The 19,986-nt window shown below is 39.1% G+C and overlaps 2 protein-coding genes across 13 annotated transcripts in view; both read right to left on the minus strand.

Annotated features, from left to right (window-relative positions):
- Positions 1–2,039: 2,039 nt before the first annotated feature.
- LOC124410829 (contactin) lies at positions 2,040–19,578 on the minus strand. Of its 2 annotated transcripts, none has more exons than XM_046889484.1 (8): positions 19,568–19,578; positions 6,052–6,894; positions 5,593–5,971; positions 5,406–5,508; positions 4,858–5,330; positions 4,498–4,776; positions 3,965–4,414; positions 2,040–3,616 (listed from the first exon to the last, which is right to left on the minus strand). In XM_046889484.1, the coding sequence occupies exons 2-8, from the start codon at positions 6,856–6,858 to the stop codon at positions 2,430–2,432; spliced, it is 3,678 nt and encodes a 1,225-aa protein (XP_046745440.1). In that variant the 5' UTR covers positions 6,859–6,894; positions 19,568–19,578; the 3' UTR covers positions 2,040–2,429. The 2 variants fall into 2 exon arrangements, with proteins under 2 accessions (XP_046745440.1, XP_046745439.1); XM_046889483.1 differs by lacking the exon at positions 19,568–19,578 and adding an exon at positions 7,300–7,419 and having other exon boundaries at positions 6,052–6,913.
- LOC124410834 overlaps positions 11,301–19,986 on the minus strand; it is a 30,197-nt gene continuing 21,511 nt past the window's right edge. For all 11 annotated transcript variants that reach the window (XM_046889502.1, XM_046889497.1, XM_046889495.1 and 8 more), the window contains 3 exons: positions 15,993–16,250; positions 14,871–15,139; positions 11,301–13,876 (listed from right to left, as the gene is read on the minus strand). In XM_046889502.1, the coding sequence (XP_046745458.1) occupies positions 13,514–13,876; positions 14,871–15,139; positions 15,993–16,250 (890 nt within the window). In that variant the 3' untranslated portion in view covers positions 11,301–13,513. The remainder of the gene's footprint in view (positions 13,877–14,870; positions 15,140–15,992; positions 16,251–19,986) is intronic.

Genomic DNA, 19,986 nt, shown 5'->3' on the forward strand with positions numbered 1-19,986 from the left:
ATTTGCATGACCATTTCTAGAGTGATTCGACCCCCAGGAACTCAGAAAACACATCAAAAATAGCGTAGGACCAGCAGCAGAGAAATGACGAGGCAAAGATTAGTAGCACAGATATCACGAAAAGGATATTTCGTTTTTTGGCTGTAACTCTTGTTCCGTTGCTTTCAGCGGATATCATGGAGCTTGCTTATAAGCTCTACGAGTAGCTGTTTGAAATAGAAGAAAATAATCTAATTCATTCTTATTATTCCAAAGCCCTCATACATGTAATGCATTGAAATGAGTCACGTATTGATATTTCATTTATATTTATAGTTCAGATGAAAGGTCCTCGACACACAGCAATATTTTCGTTATGGAATATGCGGTGATAAACGTATAAAAAGGCATCTCAATTATGCACGAAAGCACGATTCTGGAATAATCATTTAGTTCCCCCGAAAATTCATTGTATTCGGTGATGTGTTTGAAAAACGCTAAAATTAATTCCGAAACTGGCAGATCTCGCTAGTCACGGACACATCTATCATATATTCTGTACGGTTTTAATTTCCGATCTGTAATAGAGATCTACCCAGCCCCTTACATGCGCATGCATAAGTTACGAACAAGTTCAGGTGCAAATTGGACGAAGAGGATAGGGTCCGAATAGCTCGCTTTAAAGACCAAAACGATCAATTTATCCAAAATTTTTACTAGTGATAAAATTTAAAGCCACAGTACAGTTAGTGGCGGGATGGCCACAAATGGTATCTTGCTCTATCTGGCGCTCTAACAATAAAATTCGATTCAAGCACATGACATCATATTCCTTGGTTCCCATTATTATGCGCGGCAACTGATTAGGAACAAATTTTACCATCGTAATGTTTCATAAGATGTGTCCGGTTTCAACATCATAAGCTCCTTCGAACTAGAAATTATTTGATACGAGAAGACAACGCACGTGATATTAAAAATTTATTTGCCTGGATAAATTTTCCCAGCAGTACAAAAATGTTACAAACTAAATTCTACATGCTAATAAATTGTGGTAAATCAATAGTTTAAATAAATTTAAATTCAAGGGTATAAACCCATATAATGAGATAATTAATATGTATTAAGTTAGTTAAAAATATTTTGTCGCGTTATATATTTCAATATTTATAATTATGTATGTATATTTATAGTTGTATAAACTCGTATGGACGGAAACTGTTACCGCTTAGCATAAACTGAATTGTTGACGAAAATAATAACTATAAGTAAAAGGAGAGGGAGGGAGGGAGGGAGGGGCTTGGCAGCGGCCAAGTACAGTGATTTGAATACATATTTACAAGATAATCGAGTGGAAAAAGAGGTGTTAGCAAAAATCACATACGTGAGTGCTAATCAGTTTCATCGATTTGTCTGCCATGGCTCTACTGCATCAATGATACTTTCTTAAAAGAATTTAGCTGTCATAATATCATGTCAAAATGAAAAACTATTAAAATATCTTGAAATATTTTGAAATCCTTATAATTAATCGAGATTCGCAGCAGCGAACAACTGCCAAATATCGATAGGCCAGTGATCGCTGTTACATATACTTATAAGCCGTGTTGGAAAAACTCCCAATAAACCTCGAGGAATGTGCTAAAATTCAAAGGTCAGAATTTGAGTTCTAGACATTACCTGCAATTAAAATGGGAACATGACAATATCTGTACAATTTACTGAAAAAATAGATAGTTGTAACTTTCGGCAGAAACACGGCTAACTGTTCTTACAGGATATCTACACGATATGTGAGATTGATGATGCATCCAAGTTAATTGTCTTCTATAAAACCATACTGCAAACGTACAACACTGCTTACATGTATACGTATTTATTGTACATAGGTAATATATTTGTAAATGTGTAGCAGAGGAGATCGCGAAGCGAACCCCTCACACTTGAGCAGAGACCACTGACACCGGTTAATGCAAGGCATCAAGGGTAGCAGCACGAGATCTTCTCGGTATGCTCGTAAAACATATCGTGAAAATTCGAATAATCTTGGGATTTTTTGGAAGGCTTGATTCAAAATATCTTTCGGATATACTTTACAACAATCATGAGTCAGATCTACAAGTTGTAGTCGAAGCATCAATGGAAAATCACCTCGTCACACTTTTGTAACAGATTGAAAAGTAACAATTATCGTTTGCTACACGTTTGATACCTAATGATAATTAACAGACAGCCTGTGACTCCACTGATGATCTTAACATTTGTTCACCTTTTTCGTTTTAATTTTGTTTACGTTCAATAGCTGCCGTCAACATTTAATAGCCGATTAACGATGTCTGTGGACGGCTACGAGATAACTTTGAACTGTCAACTATATTTGATGAGAGTAAAAAATTGGCAACACCTCAAAGTTCAAGCCTGTTTCGAGGTACCTTAGAAAAAACAAGTTACTATATGTAATTGATTAATCTTAGTAGAAGCAACAATGCCACACCAAGACCAGTATTAAGAATCTTTTTGCTTGCCGAGCTCCTAAACGTATCTGGGTCTCCCATTTGGAAAGTGTGCTCAGGACTGGACATCCGTCCATCGCCTCCATTGCTGAACGCCAACACTCGCATGTGGTAAGCTTTTCCGGGACTAAGATTTGTTATATATCCTTCGAGTGCCGAACCGACCGGAACTATCGTATCGTTGGCCGTACTCATGTCTTGGTCAACTTCCCACACACGGATTTTGTATCCAATTAATGGTTCTTCCGCCAAACTTGGCTGAACGTAACGCCAAACTACTTTAACACTGGACGGATTGATGCCATAAACGTTCACAGATGAGGGAGGATTTTGCGGCGCTTTGCGGTACGTTCTTTCTAGATAACGTTCGCTCTCTGGCCCTTCACCAGCGGAATTATACACCATTACTTTGACGAAATAATAGGTGTCAGGCTGCAAGCCAACAACCAGGGCCCAAGGTCGCTTCGAACGCGACAGATAATACACAGCATCCTCCTCCGCATTGTCTTTTTTCCAGTACTTGAGCCTGTGACCTATCAATTTACCATGGACTCGTTCTCGCGTTTCTTCAATTGGCAGCCAGGTGACGTTCAGACTTGTGCTGTTGTAACTTCTCGCGGAAACCTGCTGCGGAGCGACGAGCGGCATCTTTTCGGCACTGAATATTGTCACGAGTTCGGAAAGCGGTCCAAAACCAACATCGTTCACGGCTTGAACTTGCACCTCGTACTCTGTGTAGTAATATTCCGAAGGAATGTGCACAACCGCCATATTCGTGTTCCCGTATTCATTGAGCGCAAGAGACTGGAATTCTATTTCGTGGAATTTCCGACGCCAATAAATCTTGTAATATATTCCGGGACCGTTTTGCTCCGACAATTTCAACGGCGTCCAAGTTATCGTCAGATCCCCGATTTTACCGCCACCGCCGGCTACGTTAATCGGCGCCATTCTCGGCTTGGCAGACGGTGTGCTGTACTGAGGCGACGAACTCGACGGATCGCCAATACCTAGGTCATTTATCGCTGACACGCGAAATTCATAGACTGTGTGCGGGTTGAGAACATTTTCAAGAAACGCTTCTTTACGCCCGTTGTACCTATCGATCTCGATGGCCGTTATGTCTGTAAAAAAATTTGATAAAGATAATGAATATTGCAATGCAATAATATTCAGTATTGTGAAAGGTCAAAGTAGATTACGGAACTACCAGAATTGCATCTCTGGAACCGATAGTATATTATCAAGAATAATAGGTATTGCTGAAATCAGACTACTATTGCTCACTTGTGATGATTCAGTTTTGACGTAAGCAAACTTTGATGCGATGGCAAATAGTAATTCAAAAGATTTTCATACTATCAGCTGTCAAGAAATCTTTTCAGTAAACAAACATGCCATCACCTGAATGCATATTGCATCACAGATTTGACCCCCAAGAGAGTGGTGCAATTAACGAACTGGCAACTTACTTTCAGATAGCAGAAACCATGTTTGATTCCAATTCGTCCTTGCGCCAATACTATACATAGTGATAGGTCTGCCATTAAATGCTCCGTCAGTCCACTGAAGGGTCACCGAAGTTTTTACGACACTTATGACCTGGACACCTCCTGGTGGACCTGGCGGGCCTTCGACAACGACGCTTGTCCTGCTCGATATCCTTCCAACTGCACTCTTGATTATACATTCATAGTCACCGGCATCGGCGAAAGTCACGTTTATTAGATTAAGAAGCCCGGCATCGATTTGTAGCCGTGGATTACTTATCAGATCTCTGTCTCTTATTCGTAGCCCATTGTGCGTCCATATATAAGCAACGTCTAAGATTTCCTCGGTCTCGGCGCGACAGTATAACGTCAGGTTCCGCATCACAGCAGTAATTGTACGGGGATACAGACTCTCAATAAATCTCGGGCCACCTGCAATTTCCACACAACATGTTACTTCCTAAGTCTCAAAGTTGTGACTTGAAGCTTCATCGAAAAATACATCAGCTACTTACGAAGCACAATGACTCTTCCCCGGGTTTCGTCTGTTCCATACTCGTTCGAGGCTATGCAGGTGTACATGCCCTCGTCGTCGCGTGAAACTGGACTTACTATTAGGTTTCCATTTTCAAGCATACGCCTTCTTCCCCCAGAACCAATAACATTCCCATCTTTTTTCCATACAAACTTTGGTCGTGGCGCAGCCTCAGGGTTGCACACTATCGTTACATTCCCACCGTCTGCGGCATATGTTTCTGACTCCATGGGCCTCTTTTTGAAAGACGGCTTCAGCGCTATAAGTATGCGAAAGATCGAACAATTCTTGTTTCAATATATGGTATTTGGGTATTCAAAATTCAGAAGAAGCAACTTACACAATACTCGTAATTGACCTGAAGAATACTTTGTTCTAAGCTGATTTCTCGCTCGACATTGATACATCGCCTGGTCTCTCTCAGGATTGAGATTCCTTATCGAAAGTACGTTGTCCTGTATCGTGTATCGATCTCTATCCTCAGGCGGCAGTGTATACATATCTAATATTTCACCGTTCCTGAACCACTTGTAACTAACGTCAGGAATGCCAAATGCTTCGCATGTCCACGTTAAATCACCCCTGTTATCCACGTGTTTGTCTACCAGTGGAATTGTAAAGTTTGGGGCAGCTTGTATGGTTAAATAAACTGAATTTTCTATCGAGGCTCTGTTGTTCGATGCCCTGCAAACATACTCTCCTTGGTCTTCTACTTGGACTCGTGGAATGATTAGGACACGGTTATAGTTGGAATAAACTGCACTACGTGGTAGGTCAGCACCTCTGCGTGTCCAATTATAAGATGGAACTGGACTGAAAAAGTGATCAAGTGTTACCAGAAAGGTGTCACAAATACATTAGTCAAATTTTTTGACAAAGAATGCATACTATCCAAAAGCGATGCATTCAAGCTGAACTTCTTCTCCAGCTACGGGAGCTTCGGGATAGACTTTGGGAAAGTTGTTGGTGAAAGTAAGCTGCTGGAATGTAGCTGAAATCAATGTTACCACGTTAGAGAAAAATCGACATCTTAGTGAGACCAGAGGTGATAGAATTATCGAAAGACCAGACTCACAGTGAGGATTGACTCGAACTGGGAAAAAAGGGCCATTTCTCCCAGTATCTGATGCGACACTTTGTACATTACACGAATAATTTCCCTGGTCTATCGATTCCAACGCAGAAAAGTAAAGGGCACCGTCGTTGGAAACAAAGACACGCTTGTCCTCCTCAACAAAGTTGGGGAAGTAATCTCGAGTCCAATAATATTTGACACCAGGAAAATGTTGAGGAGGATCGCAATAGATTGCTTTCCCCCAATTTTGATCGCCCTGCTCTTGGGAACGTTTCAGATTAAACTCTAATATGTATCCAAAAGAAAGCACTATACTTTCTGACACAATTGTGCCAAATTCATTGCTCGCCTTGCAATGATAGGATCCACGATCTCCTTTCTGAAACAAGTTTGAAGAGAGAATGGAATAATGATACGTATTCTCTGCTTTGTCCCCCCATAGATCTTAGGGATAATTACCTGTTCGGGTTCGTAAATAATCAGAGTTCCTCCGCTGACGGTGTATCGGCTGTTTTCCAAAGGGTTGATCTTATTAGCAACCAATCTATCATTCTCATAGATCTCTTTAAACCACTCGTAAGTAGGAGTCGGGTATCCACCAGCCAAGCAGCTTAGGGTAACGTCGTTGGTTAGCCTCCTTTTGGACATGTCAAATACCGTGTCGATCGGTTGCTTAATGAAGTAAGGACCGCGCGGCACTCTCAGGGGATTGTTTATCTCGATGCCGTACTGGTAGGTACGGTCGTCCTGAACTAAATTGTGCATGCTGACAACAGAAGCTTCGCATATGTAGAGAAGCTCCTCTCTGCCGGTAACCTTCTCGAATCCCCATCTTTTCAGGCTATTACTGAATGTATAAACCAAGTAGTCCTTCCCTTGCACATTATCCAAGGGCTCGGGTAGGAACGCATTATCCATGTTGACCAGCTGGCTTCCATCCGGTTCGTTAGACCAGTAGCCACCCTGCTGCCTGATACCTGTGTACCAACGTCGATGTTGCGGATCCTGCCACTGCAACTGGTACATGAGGAACCCATGCTCCTCAAGAGAATCGACGCTAACAAGGTCGCTCTGATAGGCCTGACAGTTCTTGCGAGCTTCTGCCCGAGCCCTCAAGGGACTCTTTATGAATCTATAGCATGACTCTTGGTGCCTGATCCAGTACTGGGGACAACGATATATCAATTCTCCATCGCCTAGATCTTGAGCAGCGACAATGCTGGCCAAAGCAGTGACCCAAGCGACTTGCAACCAAACGCCGACCATGGCAAAACAGGATTGGTGTAGAGCCAAAGTTCGCAGCTGTCTATAATTTGGTGTTCTAATCAGAAAAAGATAACGTTACGCAGCTGTACGATTCGCAGTTCGTAGTTCATAGGCCAATCGTGAAAATTACCACATCACGACCAGTCAAATAAGGTGATATTACAAGTAATTTCATCATAAGTTAAAATATTCAAGTAAATGGTGAAATAATCAATGCTCGCCCTCCCGACAATCGGATTGTTTCATCGTTTAAAGAATTCATTTTCCGTGGTTTCTCGTTGTAATAAGGTTTAATACCTAGGGAGTGGCACGGAGCGCGAAGGGCGCACCGTAAACAATCGCGAGGCATTGCGTCGCTCCGGGGTTCGAGCGAACAATAAGTCCAGTGACTCGAGTCGTGAATGAGATAGGGAAAGATTTTGATATCGCTCTTCCGCTTACCTTGGTTCTTATCAATGTTATCTTATCACAATATCCGGGACGCGAGGAGACATCGACACGATTAGCGCGCGACATACACACGCGACCACTTCTTGGCACTCGTCAACATTAGTCAACGCCGTCAACGGTTAATACGACACGCCTTGAAAAATCTTTGCTCGTGCTGCCACCTTGTGGAATGCTCACCAGAGACCCCAGAGACCAATGAGAACGGTCTCTGACACGAAAGAAGTATTTGGGAGTAATTTTTTAAATGCCCGGACGGTAAATGCATGTCGATAACCGAATAAACGGAATCAGGGGATAATGCAGAGCATACATTTGCCATAGCAAAATGCCATTGTAGCGGTCGAAACTGAAGAAATCGCGATACGATGTCACGACGCTGACAAAAAATCCGATCACATTGTACGTCCATCTGAAAATAATCTTAGGTGAATCACTAGACCTTGAAACAACGAGATTTATCAAAAACTGGAATCTTCATTCTCGAGGTGATTATAATGATTCCCTTTTTTCTAGCGCTACTTTTAGTAGTGATACTAAAAATCTGAAAAAATTACCGTCTACTTTCGAGGGCCTTTAGAACCTATACCTACAGTGCAAAAGGCCTGATTCCTTTTTTCGTTCATTTTATGACCTAAAATTTGAGCAAAAATGTTGATAAGACGTTCGTGTGATAAAAAAAAAGTCATAACGTCTGACTACGGCATAAGAAAAAAAACGGTTTTAGGCTTATATAGTTGGGACTGCATATTTTTCGAAAAAAAATACTCGGAATGCATCAGCTCCAAATAGTTGAATTAATCGAGCAATTGAAAATGGACAATTTCGATGATGTGTAAATCGGGTAAATTTCAAGAAAAAGACTGGAAAATTACTTTACACGACAAGAAGCACTTTATTACCAATTATAATGACGAAAAAAAATACATGTAATATCCAGGATAACGCAAAGAAAAAGAAAATCATAGAACACATCGAAAAACTTACCTCGATTATTTGCAAAAATTACTCACACCGCGGGCAACCTGGGTCGTTGAAGACCCGTGTGCGTATTGTATCGTATGCCACTCACACACTGACGCTCTAATGTCGAAGTCTGTGCTTACGTAGCAAACTACTATAACTAACTTTTTTTAGAGCGGGGAGCCAAATTTCTTCCGACCGCTGTTTCGGTAAAATACGCAATTGTAATATCGACTGTGCCTTAAAAGACCCACGTTGCCGGCGCAGGGTTAAGTTAAGTTCAGGATTATGCACTGGATACGCAATCCAACTTTCAGTGAGAAATATTGAAAATTGTAGAAGAAGAAGAATAACTTTAGAATGATACAATTTGTTCGAAATAAATTGAAATAATTAAGTATGTAAAAAAAATAAATCGTTATGAAATACGTTTGCCGTTTTTAATGTGCCACAAGCACTGAGAGCATCGACGAAAAATATCGTATACATTGTGTATCAAGGGAGAAAAAAAGGCGATTACGAATGTGATGTTTGCCGCTCGTGCGAAGCGAGAGTGGCGATCACTCGACTGAATACACCTTCCACCTGTCGTCTAACCAATTTTTTTTCTCAGTCCCCTGGAAAAATCAATTTCTTTTGCGCCCGCTTCAAGTACGAGAAAGGCGAATTATCAAAGCGACGAAGACAAAAAAATCATCTGCATGACGACTAGGAGACAATTTCACCTCGTTTCACTCGGGCGGCAAACGTCACACTGGTAATGGCTTTTTTCCGCCCCTGATGCACCACGTTCTAATTTTTATATCATTCTTTCAAAGTAAATAACTTCAACAATTTTTAATAATTTTGGTTGAAATTCGGTGTATATATTTAGAATATCATTCTAAACAATCGAGGCCGTCAAAATTTTATTACCTAACTTTTCTTTAGAAAATCAACCCGATTCTTTTTTTATACCTTCTTTGGCATTTGTTTCCGTTATTTGGTTGGCTGGACAATGTACAGAAAAAAATAGGATTGGACATAAGTTCTTTTGCATTTGAAAAGTAAAGTAGGTAAATATAACATGCATAACTCTATGGATAGTAACTGCATAATATACAGAATCAGTCGAGGATACAAATAATTTATAATCTCTTGCCATTCGTTTCAGCGTCATTATGGTATTAAACAATGCATCTAGATACATAGGCCTTGGTTGGTTGCAGTAAGTAGTTTATTATATATACGGTATGGTGATAGATCTCTCGTGATGGAAATAATAACACAATAATAGTAGTAATATTATATCATGTAATAACGTAACTATAAAATTAACTTGCAATATTTAATTTCCATCAGTAAGTCTATTCAATAATAAAATTCATATTTATAATATATTATATTATCACACGCAATATGACACATCACGGTGTTTTTCCCTTCTGTTTCTCCGTCTCTCTTATGTTATTGTTTGCCGTTTTAATTATTATAATATGTATAATAATACAGCAAGAGTATTTAACATAATTTCTGCACAGGTGCACTCTCCTCTGCTATTTGCTTATTAAACTTAATAATTATGTAAACAGTATCGTTAACTAATAATCTCAGTCGCCTTGTTTGTATCCACTTATCATCTATTATAGACCGTCATGTTAAATATACAAAAACCCTAGCGATTCGCGAGTGCTGCCTACGGGCCCCGTGCCCTTAGTCTACGCAGATGCTTTGCATTTGCCTTTTGGCCTGCTCTGTTCCAAAGTTAACATCAATTTCCTGGTCTCATTTTCATATTCAGAGTCGAATCCCTGATGAAGCTCAATTTTACCAAAATTACAAATTTTTTCTCATCTTGAGTGCCAAACCCTCTTCATCTTTATTCTCTATCCCACACAAACAGGTAAAATCATTAAGCTTTCTCCATTGCCGTAACAAATCAATCAAATACACAAACGTAGTCAACGCATGCACGAGAATTACAATCCCAGTTCAACGAGGAACATAACTCTGAATCCCTGTTATACTCGCTACGCGTTAAACTTTGATCCCCAGCGCGTTGACTGAAGACATGTAAAATGGCCAACCCTGGTGAAGTTTAAGTGGGTAGCGGTCATGCGACAAATATTGTATAGTGGATAAAAAGTTTACTCGCCGCTGCATCTATCACGAACTTGCAGAGTGGTAAGAAGAAGGGTGTGTCATTCTTTTAATTTGATTTGTTTCCTTTCACTTCGTTTCTCGCCAATCTCTGACCCTTCAAAAATTGATGCAATTGAATTTTGTCAACATTTTTCATTGTGTTAACGATAAAAACTTGAATGTCATCATCCCTTGGCAAACCAGCTCAACAGATACAGCAGCTTTATAAGACAATTTCAATTTCCGGCACTCACGGGTTCGCTTATACATGAGATCTTAATGTCAGTCGGGTCTTGCAGTTACTTTGCAGCCTCCCCTCCTCTTCCGCGCAGCCTCGCACACGCGAAACTTTTCTCAACATCCTTGTCCATCACTAAGTGTTGGCCCTCCTTATACATATTCAGTCACCTCCTCATAATCAAACATTGAATAGACCATGGCGCGAAATGTTGGATACCGGAAGTGCGTCGACGAATAAATCTCGTTTGACTAATATCAGAAGGAAGTAAAAATAATCGATCATTGTACTACGGAACTGGCGAAAATTATCATCATCTGTATATTTTACTGCAAATGCAGGCCTTCTATTAAGATCATCGAAGACCGCTAGAAAGCGTTCTTGTCGCGTACAATCGGATTGTTAGTACGTGATAACAACAAGAGATGAGTGCATTCCAGCTAGTTAATTAGCTGCACAGATGTAATCTTTCTTGATTAAAATTTTTTCGGTTGCTGTTGGAACAGTATCTGCCGATTGCAACAGCGACCATAACGCTCGTTTTCATTCAAACGTCGCAAAATCCAACGATTGAGCGTACGGTAACGCGATAATTTAGAATTTCTGTATTAGTCCTGATCTTGTACCCGGGCGTACTTCTATTATACGTCTATATGGAGGTATATATAATTACTTATTATTATCATCATTTCGTTATTTATTATTATTATATTTCAAAAGACTCTTGGTAAGAATGAGACGGGTTCACGGTGTAATTAATGTGTTCGTCTACACTTATAATTAAAGAGACTAAAGAAACGAATTAATGGAAGAGGCAAATAAACAATAAGAAAAAAAGCGCTGTTTGGTAATTACACATACAGTACGTAAGCGGATCCACCCCGTGTCGTTTTATACCATAACAGTGTGATTTTTGCATTTTCGTTGGAAGAATTATTATTATTGAGCTCCGTAAAAACGCATGATTTAAAGATTCATTATATGAATTTTAGTTTATGGAGGGAAAATTATGATACATTATAAAACGGATTAAGTCAGACAAAGATCAAGCTTTGTGGCTTTGGTCGGAGATACTGGCTCGTATAATAATTCATACAGTATTCTCGTCGCACTATCATACGATACAGCATGTATATAAACGAATATCTGGTTGGTACAAGAAGACACAGAGATGTATGCATATCATCTTGTTTTTTTACTATACAATATGGACACGTATTTCACCAGCTAACCTATAACAGTTCACAGGTATGTTTATAATGTTTGTATGTATCCTTATACAATGTATAAATGAATATTGAAGTAACTCATAATAGTGATCAGTCAGTTATTTCTTCATCTACGATTGGTTTTCGTGGCTTTTGGACGTGGACCTGGATGGAGTGTGGTGATTCTGGTTTGTTGCATTTGCATTTGAGAAAGATTCTCATCGCAATCGATTATAATCATAGCAAGTTATTACTGAAACGAGAGAGAATTTTTCAACGGACCTGGATTATATATTACGTATGCTTTCACTGGAATTCCAGTCGCTATACTTCTTGATTTGTTGTATATATAAATCTTATCTTCTATAGGTTTAGAAGTTAGTTGTATTAAACATGGGTTACAAACAATCCTTGGTTTTCGGTGTACATTGAACATCCATCGGCCCTTTTCGGATCAGAGACTATGCATATTCTTCTTCACATTTGATTAAAATCGAACAAACAACAAACGCAAAACTTATTAAACAGTTATTACAGTATGCAGAATTAATGTTATTGTAGTGTTGATAGTATACACGCCTCCTCGAGTATATGTTTATTACTATACCTTGATGGAGCGAGTTGTGCGAGTGATACTTCTTGTTATACAATGCTGACAAGACAGGTATCGCAACCATAGATATCCTATCCGCTTCAGATCCATCGGACTATGATGTTATGTCGTTTGCGTATAGTTTGTATATTAACGTTTTTCGTACGTTTTATATCATTATTATTATTTAATTTTCATGTTTTTGGTTTGTTGGCTGTCCGTTCTTTGGTTATTTGGAATTTGAGAAAATCCAACTTGGTAACGTAAGACTAAACAAATTCCTTTACACGTTATCATATTTAATACAGCATTTGAGATTCCAACGAGTATGAAATTTGGGCTACGATTGATCATTTCGTTTGGTTTCTGCGGTAACATCAGCAGTAACAGCAGCAATAGCTATATATACCATATTATCGTACGGATCATTTTAATACCGTGTAATACAACTGTGTAAATGTATGTATACAATAATTTGCAAAACGTAAATTGTCCAAAAACATTGACTATTAAATATTTAAACAAAAATAGTTTGACAATCTATTTATACATTATAAAACTTTTTTAAATTCATTCATTAATAATTTTTGGTTTGAAGCAACGACTGCTTACTATAGCCTGTGTATATTTATAATTAAATAGGTATAGAATAAGCCCTTCTCGATTTTCTTGCGCTAACGGCAAGATAATTTTTACTTTTTACTTTATTACCCTATAAAACTTTGTATATCTTTGTAGTTTATTTTGATCGCACCTTTGCATCGCACCGTCAACTTTTCTACTTTTTAATTTATTCACTGGAAGAGAATAAATTGAGAGAATAACAGAAAAGATTTCATCAAATAATTGAAATAATTACGATGTATGTGTATTTTTTTTTTTTTTTTTTTTATACAACTCGTAAAAATTACTCAACCGGTCGTTGGATGCGATGTGTACCGATCGGTATGGATTAATAATAAATTGAAAAATTTGTTCGGATCATAGCGCAGCGTATCGTTATGTATCTCGAATTCAGGGCAAAACCTACGTATGCATACCTACCGGGATCGATTCATGCCCAGTTAGACAGAGCTGACGTCGCATCTAATTCTCGCTTCCTTTTCCCCAAAACTTGTCGAAACGATTGCGTGCTTTCTCTAATACGTCGTTGGTCATGGAATGCTGCCCAGTACTCTGGCCCAAAACAGCAGGTGCTTCCAGTACGTGGTAACCACCGCTTCCTCCGGCGTTGGCCTGTGGCACTGATTGGCCTCCGTGGGGTGCTTCAGCCTCCAAAACACGGTAGCCGGACGGTGGCACCGCGGCCTCTTTCTTCCTCTCAAATTCGAAGACCGGATCTTCGAGACATCTCAAATTTGTTCCTACGACTGGCTTGACCACTGCCGCGGTATCCAATCTTTCGTCACTGACAACGGTCGGTGCCTCATTTTCCTCGCCAGCAGGACACTGTAACCATTTCAAATGCATGTAATGAAAATGTTACAGAGTCGGTACCCGCCTGCGACAACGCAATTGCCACGAGCTTATTCGCCGCTCAATTGCGCGACGTTACAGGCGAGAGGATCCGTAAGGTTCTCCACCTCAGCAAGGTACAGCAATCTTACGCAATTGTACTACAGCTTCTCTGTTGCGTCAACTTTCTGACACGACACGACACTAAGTGATTTCATTGGCCTATTCCGTTAGATCCGACTAATGAAATCACCGAGTGTCGACTTGTAAGAAGATTGATGTAAGATAAAAGCGCCCGTAATAAGGCGTGCCGTGCTTTGCCGGTTATTATTGTATGACGATAATTTCTTCGGGGTTGACGATGCGAACGTACGGTATCGCCAACATAAATTGACCGTGTAACTTCGGTTGCCTATCTCGGTGGAGATAGATACCGTGAGCGTGCGTGTATGGAAATTACTGCGTTTAAGAGAGGAGACCAGAGATTGATCTCGGGTGAGAGTGCTCGGCCTGTACATAGCAACCACCTAGCGCCGTTGATAAGCGTAGAATACTTGCGCAATGGGGTAGTGCGCAATCAAATAATTCAAAATAATTCGAGTCTGTCCCCTACTTTGAAACAGATGAATGTGGAAATGTGCAATATCGGATTGCGCAAGTATTCTACGCTTACAATGAGTAGCGTCGACAGGCGGCTGCCATATATTGGCCCACCTCAAACTACGGCCTCGGTTCGGATTTCGGTCTCCTGGTCTTGAGTACACAGATTTCGATAGCATATAGAAATTTGTGCTTTAGTCTTCTTGGTTTAAAATACATACCCCAAGAAATCCCGGCAGTAGTTAGATTTGATACGCTCGGCGCATGAACGGAAGACCGTATCTACAAGTTCTACCCACGACTTGCAACTTACAATTAATATGAAGGTAATAGCTTCACACCATCGTGTAAGTAAGGATATGGTTATTCTATGTTTACACAAACTTGCCTTGAAGTTCTGCTGCATCGGCGTAGGAGTAGTTGTCGTGTCAGTGCCAAGCGCACGTAAGGGGCTCTCCCTGCCAGAATCATGCTCCTTGTGTCCGTTCAGACCGCTAAAGCTACCAAGAGAGACGCTTTCACTTTCCGGTGATTTGTACCCCGAATGCTGAGACTTGTGGTGCCCAACTAAGTCGGGAGATGCGGACTGCGGTATTGGCGGCATTGACGATGCTCCCCATGTCTTTGCTTCGCTGTGAGGTCTTGTCAGTGGTTCCCCTTGAATTATCGGAGTGACAATTTTACTCGCATTGTACGTAAGTCGAGTATTCTTACACGAGATCTCGACCGTGATTCAAAATTCATGTTTCAAATTTGCTCAAAAAAATTTTATGTCAAAGTGCCTCTCGAAAAACGAAGCCCTAGTACAAAAAAAAAAGAATTTCAACCTACTCCTTTTGGAAATATGATTTTATTTACTATTTCAGAAGTGCAGGAGTAATTCAAATAATCCATCTACTGATAGGGGAATAAAATTTTGTCGTAATATATTAAAGCACCACTAGAAGACGGTTTATTACTATTCATGCTAGTTTTTAATCATTTTAAATGTAACCACTGCTGTTATGAAATCTCCATCTTTTATGACAGCTCCATGTGTTTGAAGTAAACTTCTTTAGCTGGGGTAACAAATAAACGAATGTCACTAGAAACCATAACGAGTTCGACCGAATGTGTTTACAATTTCCGTGTCCGATAAAAGACACGGTAAACCACTCATACAAATTTCACAAGTTTCAGAAGTTTCTGTCACACGTCGTTGCCACACGGAGGTTTTTTTGGTTTTTTGTTACAATTCACTCAATTTTTCAGAATTTTTCCGTTTTGAGAAAATTGACACACGTGAAGTAGCAAATTGAATCATATCTTTAACAAGACTGATCGGAACAATTGTTAAAAAATTAGGGTTTCGTTTTTCTACAAATGGCTTTTTGTATAAAAAATTTTTGCTCGATACCTCGTGGAATGCCCCAGGTACAGATGTCGTTTGTCATTTCTTTTTTCACGTTATACATACCAGGTATATTCAATTTCAATTGATTCAAAAAAATGGGATTTAGTATCTGCTTACCCTCGCGTACATTTTGCGTAACGGTAAACGTCTTGCCAGTATCCAGCGGGACTGTCCAATTGACTGGCTCTGGTGATCGCATGATCATTTGCTCCGGAGACTTGACCCTCGTCGGTTCTGGTGGGCTTTTTACAAGAGGCTCATCGTCAACCCACGGACTTGTTTCTGCACTAGGTGGAGCTGCCGCGGAGGTGGCCGTCGAGCCAACATTCGATTCTCCGTTAGATGCATCCCCGTTTACCTCAGGCTCAGCTGACGCTGGAAATTTGAATGAATACTAGTTTTGCAGGGGCTGCGATTTAGGTATATGATCGAGAAAACTCGACGTGTACGTAGTAGTATATTGTGTAACAGAATGGCAAACTCGGTCTTTTCGGACCGAGCGTAAGTTTGCAATATGAGTCGTAGGTGGGCCAAAGACGAATATTGGAAATACGCGAGGCGAATCGACCGCTGCCTCCATATTGCACGCATTTCTTTATATAACAAGAGCGTGTTACGCGTTTTATCACGATGCACGAAATTGAGGTTAGCGTCACGTAACGTCAGATTTGTTTACAACAGCGCATCTGCGCAGTACTGAAAAGACCAGTTTTAACTCCTATGACTCAATAGTGGTCTTTTCTACACCCCGTAGACTCACTCTACCGTGATGTACAGAAAACTCGCTTGGCAAAATGCGTAAGACATGCTCGCGTTATATACATATAAATACAATTAATAGCTTTCGCCGAACTCAATCGTGCTCAAATTTCCCATGGTTGTTGCTCAAAAATCAGCCTGCGTAGGCGATTATCGGAATCATTTGTTAAAATCAGCTACATATAGTGTTTAGTTACTGCCATGGGTCAAGTGAGACTATTACACGTCATCGCATTTATAGGTGACCCTCGCGGTGGCGATTTTCGATTTAGCGCAATCGTGGTCATAACTAGGGTTGCCGGACTTTTTCGACTTTGAAGATTCCTGACTTTCCCGCATAAGTGAAGTAACAATTTTTCACTGAGGTATGCCTTTTCTTTTCATTTTTTATGACCTAATGATCGTCTCCGGCGAGGGTTCCCATTGCAGTATTTCGTGTAATCGTGTAAACGAATTTGTGATAAAATAATCAGCGCATATTCGATTTACGTAAGAATGTAACATATATATAATATTCATCAACTTCGCTTCCGAAACGTGTATACTGTAATATGTACACAAGACTGTTTCAGATTTGGGTGCTTTTTTCAAATTTTGTTTTTATTGAAACAAGGTCTACCATGCCTCTTTTCCATTCAAATAACGTGTAATAAACTATACTCATTCCAGCTGCTTTACCGAATTTTCCAGAACAATCATCTAGTACGGTTTGACAGGCTTCATTTTAATTTGAATAATATGTTGTAATTTATTTGTGCAGACCTTGGGAGACCGGCTTCGGTCCGCCATTTCGACTAAAGGGTACAAAAAGTTCTTGATTTACCATGATTTTGCAAAAATACAGTCTTTGGTTACTTCAATGTGAAAAAGCTAGCATCAGTTTTAGAAAGCTCTTCACAATTAGACTTGGAATGAAAATCCCATACGCTGGAAGAATTTCTCGTACGGCAAGGACCTTAATTGTTCCAGCCCGAAAAAATATTACCCTAATTTGAAACAGTCTCACGCACTCACGTGTGGGCATTCGTCGATATATTACAAGGCACAGGACACATGGTGAAAATTTTTTCTGAAAAACTCTTCAGTTGAGTGCTGCAGGGGAATACCTCTGAAAATTTGTATCATATTTTAAAAAGCAGACTTAATGTTAATTTTTCAGAGGAATGCCATTTAAGGAAAAATTGATAAAGTTCGAAGATATTAAAAATAATATTAATTTTCTCTAAAACGCTTAAACTTTTTCTGCCTACTTTACAGTTTCTGTATTTCTTGAAGGCATATTGAAGATTTCTTAAAAAAAAATTCTTTAGTACAGTAGAAATTTTGATGCAGCATCTGGAGTTCACCGGTTTCTACAAAACTTCTAAATTTACTATATTTTTCCTTGCATTTCAGTATGAAATTTTCACCAGTGACATACGTATCCAGTATGCTGGATTCTGATTATCCCGATTGAGCATTCCTCATTTGCAAGATGGTAGAAATCCAACATGCCAGGCATACATCAATCAACGTGTTTATTCCCAACTCTACCGAACTGTTCACTTTTTTGATCTGGAAAGCAGGACGAAAGTAGTGTATGATTCCCTCTTATACTTTTTTCTCGGCAAATTAGTTTTTCAGTTTTTCTGGTTTTCTCTCTTCGTTTTCAATTCTGAACTGTTTCTTTCTGTGTTATTATAAACTTTCAACAATATTATAGTCTTTAGACTAATAAAATGATGACGCATACTTCACAAAAAAATGCTTCCATCCATTTATTTGAAATATTGTATATCATACATTTTTTGTGTGACTATAATAATTGCAGGTCAAGAATGTCCCGACTGCTTTTACAACTACTTTACCGGACCCGCTTCCACCATTCTACCATTCATATCCTAGTTGTATGCATTTCTCGCTACTTATTTTTTCATTAATAATCTCTGTTCCAAATTCCAAACACAATATTGAAAAAAATATCAAGTCCCACTTTTCAAGTCAATAAGGTGACCAGAGTTGATTCGGAAATAAAAAAGTCCTATACACAACACAGGAATAAAAGTTCGACTTTATTCCCTTGTTGCATAATGTCATATTATGCTGTCGTAGGCTAGTCAATTAATATGTGATTATGAGCCTGAAATAGAAATATTTTTAGTTTAGAATAATTTTAGTCAAAAATTTACAGTATATGTAACTCTCAACAAAATATCAAAATGTCTGTATCGATTTCATAAACCTTGCAGCTTTAATGCTTTTAATGCTGACATCTTACAAACAACTTCTCTACTTCTCAAACTCCTTGGCTGATTTGGTTGATAAAACATTTTGATATATTGTTTTAAAGTACTCGTACTACTGATTTCCGAAACTTTTATTTCGGCTACAATTATTTCTGTTTACTTTTCCAATTTAATTGACCTTTAATACACACTCAAAGGACAACAGAAAGAATATATGTACAGACCATAAAAATCTCCACACAGACCTATAATACATTTAATACATTTATAGCACATTTACAAAAGTATGTGAGGTAAAGATTCACAATACCAATTTTACGCTGTGGATATACACAACAAAAGCTTGTCAATCATTATCATTGAGAGCGTTTAAGGCCATCTAACACTCCCACATTTACCGACCGAGCAAACTCACTCTTATTTTTTGATTATTAAGTAAACAAATGAACGAGAACGGTTCAAATTTAGAAAGTATCGAGCTAACATAAGTTCGGGATACAATATTTTCCCGTGGTTTATTGTATTGAAACTGAACGCAAATGTAAGAACTTGAAAATCAAACGCTTTTTGGACTGAAAAATACCTTCGATGCCTAATTATTAAGAAAAAAGACTCTTCAATATAACGTTTCCATTACCATTTGCAATCAATATCTTGCTATAAACTCATGAATTTGAGTTCATAAAAGTTGATATTTCAAAAAGTTACCTACATTTATTTGTATCCTCGGGGAATATTTAAAAAATTGTATGTCGACAATCTGAGAATCTTAATTCGTCCAACTATTCGACAAAAATTTTCGATTTTGCCTGTATGTGAATTTCATGCTGACCATGATGTCTGACAGATCATGAATCTTATGTTATTCCATGTCGAGCGACCTACAGACTGCCATAGGTACATAAAATTGGTAGTGAAACGTTCTATTGAGAAACTATAGATCTTCGGCACTACCCTCTTTAAGAGTAAGATATAGCGGTGTCCACTTATCGTTAACATAACCTTACAAAAGGCCAGTCCAGATCGACTTATTGATTGTGGTAAACCAGTTAGTTACGTATCTCATACCTATAGGTATAATAATGCTAGGGGCCATTCATTATTTACGTAAGGACGATTTTGGCCGT

This window comes from Diprion similis, chromosome 10 (assembly GCF_021155765.1).
Source record: "Diprion similis isolate iyDipSimi1 chromosome 10, iyDipSimi1.1, whole genome shotgun sequence".
Taxonomy (NCBI): Eukaryota; Metazoa; Arthropoda; class Insecta; order Hymenoptera; family Diprionidae; genus Diprion; species Diprion similis.

What these genes read in the sequence shown, in the direction of transcription:
- LOC124410829 (XM_046889484.1), bottom strand. Translation starts at nt 6,858, where the DNA reads ATGGTCGGCGTTTGGTTGCAAGTCGCTTGGGTCACTGCTTTGGCCAGC. An exon ending in AGTTCGAGTCAATCCTCACT is followed by an intron (nt 5,509 to 5,592) that starts GTGAGTCTGGTC and finishes CATTGATTTCAG; the next exon opens with CTACATTCCAGCAGCTTACT. An exon ending in GAATGCATCGCTTTTGGATA is followed by an intron (nt 5,331 to 5,405) that starts GTATGCATTCTT and finishes TCACTTTTTCAG; the next exon opens with TCCAGTTCCATCTTATAATT.